Source organism: Chelon labrosus (assembly GCF_963514085.1).
Source record: "Chelon labrosus genome assembly, chromosome: 11".
Lineage (NCBI taxonomy): Eukaryota > Metazoa > Chordata > Actinopteri > Mugiliformes > Mugilidae > Chelon > Chelon labrosus.
Genome location: NC_140344.1, coordinates 16,782,184 through 16,791,906, shown reverse-complemented (window position 1 = coordinate 16,791,906; position 9,723 = coordinate 16,782,184). Strand labels below are relative to the sequence as shown.

The 9,723-nt window shown below is 42.7% G+C and overlaps 2 protein-coding genes across 3 annotated transcripts; one reads left to right on the top strand and one right to left on the bottom strand.

The window, feature by feature from the left end:
- Positions 1 to 808: 808 nt before the first annotated feature.
- On the top strand, positions 809 to 3,335 carry LOC311495080 (uncharacterized protein). 2 transcript variants are annotated; one of them, XM_084554400.1, is made up of 5 exons: positions 809 to 1,356; positions 1,463 to 1,715; positions 1,796 to 2,553; positions 2,635 to 2,784; positions 2,884 to 3,335. In XM_084554400.1, the coding sequence occupies exons 1-3, from the start codon at positions 1,042 to 1,044 to the stop codon at positions 2,212 to 2,214; spliced, it is 987 nt and encodes a 328-aa protein (XP_084410526.1). In that variant the 5' UTR covers positions 809 to 1,041; the 3' UTR covers positions 2,215 to 2,553; positions 2,635 to 2,784; positions 2,884 to 3,335. The 2 variants fall into 2 exon arrangements, with proteins under 2 accessions (XP_084410526.1, XP_084410525.1); XM_084554399.1 differs by having other exon boundaries at positions 1,796 to 2,784.
- Positions 3,336 to 3,527: 192 nt separating this feature from the next.
- On the bottom strand, positions 3,528 to 8,883 carry dnaja2b (DnaJ heat shock protein family (Hsp40) member A2b). The gene is made up of 9 exons (XM_084554398.1): positions 8,719 to 8,883; positions 7,489 to 7,548; positions 6,992 to 7,218; positions 6,826 to 6,906; positions 6,533 to 6,666; positions 6,244 to 6,440; positions 5,962 to 6,106; positions 5,308 to 5,435; positions 3,528 to 5,224 (listed from the first exon to the last, which is right to left on the bottom strand). The coding sequence occupies exons 1-9, from the start codon at positions 8,794 to 8,796 to the stop codon at positions 5,036 to 5,038; spliced, it is 1,239 nt and encodes a 412-aa protein (XP_084410524.1). The 5' UTR covers positions 8,797 to 8,883; the 3' UTR covers positions 3,528 to 5,035.
- Positions 8,884 to 9,723: the final 840 nt, after the last annotated feature.

Below are 9,723 nucleotides of genomic sequence, written 5' to 3'. Positions count from 1 at the left end.
GAAAAAAAATTCTGTGCACGACACAGGAGAAACACTGAACCATGCAGTACTGAGAGTGGTCCATTAGTCACAGAGGCTCCCTGACCTAATTACCCCCCAAGAAAAAATAAAAACAAAAACATTACAAGAATATATCTTGTTTCATGCCACAAGTCCAACTTGCCCCTCACCTGCAGTTATGTGTATTCTCCTTCAGTGCTTACCTGGGTGCATCTTTCGGAGGTTGTCGGTCCTGGTCCGCTGTTTCTCTCCTGAATGAGTTACACACATTTCATCAACAAGAACGGGACACACTGACAGTCCTGGGCGAGAGGTAAATGCACACATTTTGCTCGGATCACATGCTTGACTTGAGATGGGTTTTTATTTTAAATTTGGCACACACATGGAGCTCTTTTGTGACAACATGAGGGAGAATGAGTTGATTCATTAATCTTTTACATTCCAGGCTGCATGGAGACAGTCTGAGACTGTTGTGTCTCTACATCAGGCTGGCAACTGTAAGAGCTCGAAGAGAAAAAATGTCCTACAGAGCTCTTCTGGCTGCACGGCAGTCCTGGGAGACGTGGTGAGCCAATAAACATAAATGAGCAAGTAATATGATCATGTCTAGTTTTGTACAATTTGTACCCTCGTTTGTCTGCTCAGGCCACCTGTTAACAGCCCATGTAGAGCAGAGCAGGTCACACTGTGGCTACACTATGAAGAGGAAGAGGAAGACTTTAAAACTCTACAGCAGGTAAGTTTGTCTGTAGACCACTGATTCTGTGGCACAGGCAGTGCACCATTTCATAACATTATTCTCTCGTTGTATACATTATTGTGTGAGGGATAAGATTTTGAATATACAGCACAACAGTATTACAGAACATCAAACTTGGCCCACTCACAGCAGGCAGTGCTGCAGCTGCTGGTGCTGACTCAGGAGCTGGAGAGAAAGCTCCTGGTCAGGTTGGTACACATGGTGTCCCTGGAGGATTTGCAAGGGCCGGGTTGCACAGTGCCCCCAAAAGAGGGTAAATCAATCAATTTTCTTATTATATGGCACCGGTTAGAATTGGATTTCTCTTTATTTCTATATTCTTGTGTCTTGTTCTCTACACAGAAAGTCACACACAACCTGCTTTAAGGAGCGCATGTATAAAAAGTCTGAGACAAATCTATGCTCGGCTGCAGACACACAATGTCACTCAGACCCTCTCAGAGCAAGCAAACCCTCCGCCACAACACGAGCTCCAGACCCAAGGAGAATGGGCCGAGGTTCAGCTGGAAGATTGTGCCCGACTTCTCCTGATTCACCTGACGGAGCTCCAGGAGGTCCAGGCTTCTGGTTTACTGCAAGCACTGGTGGATAGGGTGAGCCAAGATAACCATGGCAACAAATTCAAAGCAGAAGTGTGTGCAGATGTAACCGTATCCATGGAATTTAAAGTAATAACAATACCTCTTGTGTGTCTGTTAGAATGAACAGCGTGTCCAAGCTCTGCGAGATCAATACCAATCTGAAATTGAGGCGCGGCGCTTCTCCAACCTGCACCACCTCCTGAGCCCAGAGGCCTCTCTTATAGCAGGCAGCAGCAATGATCAAACCAGGGCTCACCAAATCAGTGGTGGATCACCTGAAGCTCAGATGGCCGACTCAGTCAAAATGTCCAGCGGTGAACTGAATGAAGTCCAAACTGCAGATGGCACTAACAGACAGGATGTCTGTTCAGGTATTGCTTAACTTATCAAATATGGATAACATACTGTATGTGTTACAGCTGCGGATATATTTTGCTTTGCATTCCCTAAGGTTGTGGAGCGGTCATGGAAGACCTGCCCTACTTGGAGATTTTGAGTGCATCAGATGCAAAAAGCAAAACACACGGGGGCCTCCATGCCGAGGGAGGAGGCCAGGAGGAAGAAGAGGAGGGCGCAACGAAGAGCTACGAGAAACAAGGCTCTTTGATCGCCCTTGCTTGGAGTAAACCACCAGAGGATGAAACAGACTATGAGGCAGAGGCTTCCCGTGGGGACGCATCACAGAGTCAGGATGTTGAGAGCGGTTTGAGCCAAGTCCAGTCCACACATTGTGAGGAGACGGTTTGGGAAAGAGACGGAGAAGAGCTGAAGCCTACTCATTCTGATGCTACAGGTCACCAGTCTGCAGAGCAGCAGTGCAGCACAGTAGAACAGGTAGATGATGGTAGTACAGGGCACTACAGACCATAATATTCTCTCACTGTGTAATCCATCTGATTTTGCCACCTTTTATATTCTCACCAGCTGCACTTGAATACGAGACCCGCAGCCGATCAACCAGACGAGGGAGAAACTGCATCTGAATATGACGTGCAAACACACAAGCCACATCTCTTGGCCGATTCCTCCGGGACTAACTCCCATGCTGCAGATGGCCTCAGCTCTGGAGCATCCAATGACGCAGCTGATGCTGGCAGAGAGGTGACTGAGGTGGAAATGAGTCCCACTGCAACAGAGTCTGAGCTGTGGGACCTTAGAGGACCTGAACCGTCTCACAATGAGGACCAGAAATATTCTCCAGAAGCCTCAGTAAGATTGTTGAAAAGATTGGTGAAAAACCAGCGCTCGTTAAGCTTATTCACTTATTTTAAGGTTTTTCTTATGTTCCAGGCAGATTGTAGCTTCTCAGAGAGGAAGGCACTGAGGGAACACACTCCAGTGTCAGCAGTGGAGAGAGAGAGGACAATGCGCAACCTGGTGGATATGCAAAAAAAGGTCGAACAGAGGCAACAGAGAGACAGAGAGAGACAACTGCTGAGGGTGAGAGAAAATTGGACACAGAAAGATGACACATAATTAGTTAGAGACGGGTTGTTTATCAAGACAAAGTTGTTCTGACATATTTTGTTAATCTTTCAGGTTCAGGAGCGTCTGTCAATCATTCAGAACAGAAAGGCGGAGGAAGACCTTCTCGGCCTGAAACACACAGACAGGCTCAGACACCTCACACAAGATCTGCCGCTGGTAACTATATATTTTTTGAGGTATTCTATGTAATTTTACCAGATCATCATCAGGCCTACTCTTGTGTTTTAGGAAGACAAGAACCAGCAGAAAACCGTCGTTAAAGAGCGACTGGAGCAGCTCAGAAGAGAGCGCTCGTATGTCATGCAGTCCAAAAGAGACAGGTAAAAGGCGCTCCTTTCGTTTGGATAGAAAACACCAAACTAATACTGACAGTCTTTGCTTCTAAACTTTTTTTTTTCCATCTGCAGAAATACCGCAGGATTTAAGGAACTCCTGGGTCCTGTTACCCTGCACAGCAGAGAAAGAAAGGAAGGAGAACACTGTGACACAGCTGTTTAAATTATTGCTTGGCAAAAATCTAATATGTTTCGTCCAATATTCCTCGTTTCATTAAATACCACAACAAATCTATTTTCTAATCAACGTTGTTTTTTTCCCCCATTCTCCCTAATTCTGAACATACAGATAGTTATAATATGCAGAATGCTTTCTGTACGTGTAAAACAAAGCAGATCCCAACACACATTAGTTGTTTATTATACAGTTTAATTATTATCTTGACAACCATAAGCATCAACAATAATGTATTTTAACAATGACCCCCTTCAATTGTGTACACATTACCCCCCTTGGCCAAACTTACATACACAATGAGTCTCACAGGTGCATGTTAACAATCTACAGTGGTTCCATTAATTTTCATTTGTGAGAACGTAACGTTTCTAAGTTGGCGCTGAAGGCCACTCGCTTGTATAAGAAAAGGTTGTATCTACGGTAAAGGACACTGCTGTAGACTCTGAATGCACCTATGGACTGGGATTGTATCTATTTACAGGTGTATGGGGATGGGAGTATTTTTTAAGATGTCAAGGGACATAGGTTTGGCTAACAACTCTACGATGGGAGATACATTTTATACAGAGGGGAAGGGACCCAGAGGTTTTCCTGCAAGAGAGGAGGATGTCTCAGTCCTGGTGAGTAGCGGCAGAACGACTGTCTACATTGGAAAGATTTTCGGCAAATAAACATTCAGTTTTCCTCCTTAACTGACTTTATATGTTGTCCACTCACACTGCAGCCCTACACAAAGCAGGAATACCTACCACCCTAAAAAGCCAGAACATTCCACAGCAGCTCCCACACGCTGAGCCACTGCATTACACACATGAAAAGCACATAAGTGTGTCCTCATGTGAAGAGTACACAACTTCAAGTTCTGCAGTCTCAAACACACTAACATTCACACAAACAACGACAAACTAAAAACTTAAACTCCAGACTAAATAAAAACATAATGCCTGGCTGGCAGGTTCTATACTTAGGGCTTTAATATTGAATTTGAGACAGCAAGGAACCGAACAAAACCAGAACGTCCCATTGTAAAAAAACAATCACCTTAGAGAATGGGGGTGGGTTAAACGTGCAGTTCTCTGCAGGCTATGCAGAGGACACAATTTTACGGATGTAATGATGTTTACTCTTATGGATGGCAGCAGGGCGATCTCATAGCAGTGACACACTTCAATTTCAACATGTGTGGTGTTAAGATTTCTCTCTAGTGTCTGAACCCTGGATCTACATGACCAAGATCTTCAGCAAGAAGCAGCATGCGCTTGTGTGTGACTGACTAAACTACACCTTTTACAAGATAGTCGACAATATTTGCATTTCATACACTAGACTGGTGTTTCCCACAGTGAAAGGTAAAAGCTTAGGATGAAAACAGAGAGATCTGAGTCATGTTCGGTCAATGAACCTCTGAGAATGAGACCAACTTCTTGCTGGAGGCTTTGATGAGCACTACAGTCCATAAACACAAAAACGGTCATCACACGTTCAGGATTTCTGATTTATGGGCACCATGGAACTGAGGAGGGTGGATATTTGTGTACATGTATCTGTGTGTCTCTTTTTCATGTGGATCATGAAAGGAGAGAAATGTGCATGTATGTGAGGCAAGTCTCAAATGGTGTAAGCTATGGGACTTAAGGGGTGTTTGTGTATATATGCTTTTATGTGTGTGCATGTCTATGTATGAGTCTTTCTACTGGTGTGCGCATTGCACCCCTGGACCATGGTGGCCGCCTTCCTCATCAGAACTATCGTTGTAGGCCTCTCTCCTGGCTCCACTTCCTGAACCTTGACTCTTGTCAAAATCTGTGAGTTCAACATCCTCCGCATCTGCTGCGATAACGGGATTCTCTGCGCGGGCAGGCAGCAAGCACTCAAGTTCCTGATTGCAAGAAATAAAAAAATATATAAATAAATAATACAATCATCCAAGCGTAACATGAGTATTTATTGATTGCAACTCACGTTCAGTTTCTCTGGGCTAATCCAGTTGTTTTCAGGGAACTGGACATCAAACTTGATGTAAAGGTCTCCCTTCTCAAATGGATTTCTGTACTGAGGCATTCCCTCTCCTTTCACCATTCGAATGCAGCCTGCCACACACAGACACACAAACATGAGGGGAAAAACATGTAGATGCATTCAGAATCTTTCAAATAACTATGATGCCCGGGCCTTTAGATGCATTTTGGGTGATGTTGCTGTTCTACATTTTATTGAGTCAGGTCATCAAAATTTTAAGTTTTAATATATATATATATTTTATTTAATCACAAGCTCCAGTAACACTTTTAAATCCAATGTTTTATATTTACACGTTCATTCCTCATGTCCATGTTTTAAAGGCCATAAAAGACTACGATGCAGCTAACATGTCTACAGTTAAATCACGTTTCAGCTGATCAGCCTGCGACCCTGTTAAGTGTGGACCCCTTTTGCCACACCCCAAACTTTTGTCCCAAAAATAAATATTTGCACCACCACCGTCTTAACAGCTGCAATAAATCATAAATGTTCATGCAGTATTCTCCTTTCCTCAACTACAAAATTCACTCAAATAAAACAAAGCAGGAATGTCCTGAAAGAGAAATGAAATGCATGTGGTAAGAAGATGTTTACCTGGCTCAATGACCTTGCCAGGTGGGTATTTTACAAGCAACTGACGTCCATCCAGATGTGCGACAGTCATCTGGAAGCCACACAGAGCTTCAACCAGGCCGATCCGTTGGACCATGTGAAGGTCACTGCCTTCACGGCGGAATTCCTGTTTTAGATTGAAACCATAGTCATTACGACACATCAGTTGAAAAAAAATGTAGAGTTTGTTCCTCATACAAGTTGTTCTCTAATTAGCTATGACAAATAAAACAGCTGTACAGTCGTCTGTCTGTTTTGGGGTACCTCATGTTCTTTCTCTTGCAGCACCAGAACTATATCTCCTGGTTCAACTCCTGGTGCTTGGTCAGCTTCCCCAGAGAATGTGATCTTCTGTCCGTGTCTCATGCCTTTGTCCACATGAACCTCCAGAAGCTTAGTCTCCTTACACACTTTATGACCTTCACATTTTCTGCAGCGGTCCTTCTCATTTATCACCTCACCTGCCAAACACACACATAGATTAGATCACTTCAGAAAGCTGCTTTGCTTGCGATTGTATATAAACCATATGTTTCCGTATGTGGGTGTTTACCCTCTCCATTGCAGTCTGTGCAGACTGACTGCATCTGTTGAACCATCCCTGGGGCCAGCTGTCTAATCATGATTCTCATTCCCCGTCCTCTGCATGCCACACACTTCTGCACTGCTCCTGCCTTACCGCCTTGACTAGAAGCAGAAGAAACGAAAAAATAATGAGCACCGATATAAAAAATTTCTATTTATGCCCCACATATTTAATGCTATTAAAAGCCATCATCCGGCTGGGCTTTAAAACTACAAATCAACGTTTTAAACACAAAACTGTAACAACAAAGGTAGACTTACCCATTACAGGCACCACACAGCACATTCTTACTGAGCTGCAGTTTTGTGGTTTTCCCATTGTAGAGGTCTTCAAGAGAAACTCTGTGTGGCAGAAAGAGTTGTAAGAACATTTTATACAAGAACCACCCACCGAAGGACCCAAACTACATCAGCATAAAATACGTACTTCAGAGGGTGTACCATATCTTCTCCTCTCCTCCTGCCTCCATTGCGTCCTCTTCCTTGTCCCCCCATGAACCCAAAGAGTCCTCCACCAAAAATGTGGGAGAAGATATCGTCCATGCCAGGCCCTCCGCCTCCTCCCTCCCGTAGCCCTTGTTCTCCATAGCGATCATAAAGCTCCTTCTTCTCTGGGTTAGTCAATACCTCATATGCAAAACTTATCTCTTTAAACTGGAAAGTGAATGAAAAACAATAAGTCATCTTGACACTGAGCAACCCTCACAATGTAAAGAGAACTTAACAATGATTGTCTCGTTTGTAGTGTCATGTTCTTTCAGAATCAGACTCAAGCCAACATCCGAAATGAATGTGCATTACTCTAGATGAAAGCCCCTGTATGTTCTGTACTCTAAATCTGTCAAGTGTTGATCAGGACTGATTAACATCATATTTTGGTCCAAGTAATTGAGCAGCTGAATTGCTGCTTTTGCTGCATCGTACCTTGTCTCCGGCATCAGGGTTCTTGTCAGGATGATATTCTTTAGCCAATTTGCGGTAGGCCTGTAATAAAAAAACCAAAAATCAGCATTAACAAAGTTGTGTGACTGACCTGAGATCAGGCGTTACTGTTAAACAGGTCTGCGAACAAATTACTAAAGTGTATCACGTGTCTACATTAGCCAAGGGCTTGCCCTGTGGACCTGCCTGTCAAAAACATCAGGGCACAGGGAAGAGCATGACTGCTTTTGTCATCCTGAGACACACCAAAGCTTCTTTAGAAAAACGTGCAGCTCTTGAGTTTGACTCACCAGTATCGTGATAACTGTGCGGATCTGCTGATTCATTTAACTCAACACAAACGAAAGCGCTTCATTTTAACACAAAATGGGGACGTCTCTAGAAGCCACCCAACGAGCGTGCCTTAAATTTTGGCAGAAAAAACACACACTGCTGAAGATAACAGGCGATTATCTCGATGGAGTTTAGCCTCAGACGTAAATAATGTTTTATGTTACGGAATAAACGAGTACACGAGAAATCATTAACATTATGACAGATTAATTATAAATCTTGTTTTACAGGGGTGTAGTGTGCCCCTAACTTATAAAGAAATCGCCTTATGTTTGAATGTTCACGTTAGCTAACACGGTTATAGGAAGGGTAACATTAGCTAACAAGCGCCACACAAGTTTATCCATGGCGTTGACTCAAACGAGTAGCCTTTCAATTCTTTGCCATATGTTACACCAAGGCCCGACAGGACACATTTACATAAGTATTTCTTGGTCGCATTTAGTTGGGAGACTGGTTTAGCTAATGTTGCTGGCTAAATTGGAGGAGTCTATTTGCTGGAATGTGTCGTTTAGCGGTGGTAGCCGGTGAGCTCTAAGTCTCGTGGTCACCAGTGTATTGGTTGTCGGGAAGGCCAGCTCCATTATTTGATTTATGTATAAACGATAAAAATGTTAAACGTTTACCAGTAATTCACAACCACTCGATGAGCAACGTGACTCAGTTACAAAGCGTTGGACACGAGTATTTCACAGTTAGCTAGCTAATTTTACTGGCTAGCCTAGCAAACACGCTAGCGGCGGCTAATGCTCGGTGAACTAAGCTAGCTCACGTCCATTATCTTGTTTCTAGGCCACATTTCACTGGTGAACTCTCTTCCTTTTTTTTTATTCTGGGCCAACTCAAACAAATGCCAATTACGCTTCGAGTGCTACATACCTTTTTCAGCTCGTTTTCGGAGGCAGATGGTGAAACTCCGAGGATGTCGTATAGCTTGGTATCCACAACGTTCGCCATGATGCTAACCGGCTACCACAGAAAAGACCTTCTGCGGAGGTTCAGCTGAACGAGGAACCGACGCAAAATCCACCGGTTGGGACTGTCCGTGGTTTTGCCAGATACTGCAGACACGAACACCCACTCACAAACACTTACCAAAGTACAGGAATCATACTTTTCCGAAAAACAGCAGCAATATTTGAATATTTACGTTTATATGGGTAATTAATGGGGGGAAAAAAAAAATTATTTTGTACAGAAATATTTTCTTATTAATTTACACGGTATATGTGTAATACCTTGATAATGTTGGTAAATATATAGTTAAAATTTTTACCTGAAAGTTTTAGTGACAGAATAACCGTTTATTTTTTCTAATTTTGTCCAACAAGATTGCATTTGTAGGTAATTACTTAGACTAATGCAAGTCAAGAGATGAGGTTAGGGACTGTCTCAAAAGTAGACTGCACCAAATTAAGTGAAGTGCGGTGCATTAAAAAAAATAAAATAAAATAAATAAATAAAAGTAAAATGTATACCCAGATCTTGGAGTTTCTAGTCAGGAATGTAAATCATCTGAAAGGCCACTTTGGGACCACATTTTCAGCATCGCCGGCACTTAGCCTATTATACGTTTGTATAACAAATACTTTAATTTATTTATTTTTGCAGTTATTACAATTATTCTGTACTGATCGTTGCTGTGAACACTACACACCATACATTTCTCTGCTGCAGGATGAGTATAGGGATTGTCTTATCTTTTCTTATCTCATTTTCGTCAGGCAAACGGTGGCCTTTGTGTTGTTGTTAGTTAGTACACAACATCGTTATCACAAATAATTGGTACTTTACACCTGAAGTGTTGGTTTGTGATGAGAAAGCAAACCAATTAATTATTACCACATGGCTTACATATGGCACCAATATTCGTCATACAATATT

Coding starts and splice junctions, on each gene's coding strand:
- LOC311495080 (XM_084554400.1), top strand. CDS start 1,042: ATGGCACCGGTTAGAATTGGATTTCTCTTTATTTCTATATTCTTGTGT. Junction 1,357..1,462: donor TGCAAGCACTGGTGGATAGG/GTGAGCCAAGAT, acceptor TGTGTCTGTTAG/AATGAACAGCGTGTCCAAGC. Junction 1,716..1,795: donor CAGACAGGATGTCTGTTCAG/GTATTGCTTAAC, acceptor GCATTCCCTAAG/GTTGTGGAGCGGTCATGGAA.
- dnaja2b (XM_084554398.1), bottom strand. CDS start 8,796: ATGGCGAACGTTGTGGATACCAAGCTATACGACATCCTCGGAGTTTCA. Junction 7,219..7,488: donor ACCCTGATGCCGGAGACAAG/GTACGATGCAGC, acceptor TTCACTTTCCAG/TTTAAAGAGATAAGTTTTGC. Junction 6,107..6,243: donor TGCAAGAGAAAGAACATGAG/GTACCCCAAAAC, acceptor AATCTAAAACAG/GAATTCCGCCGTGAAGGCAG.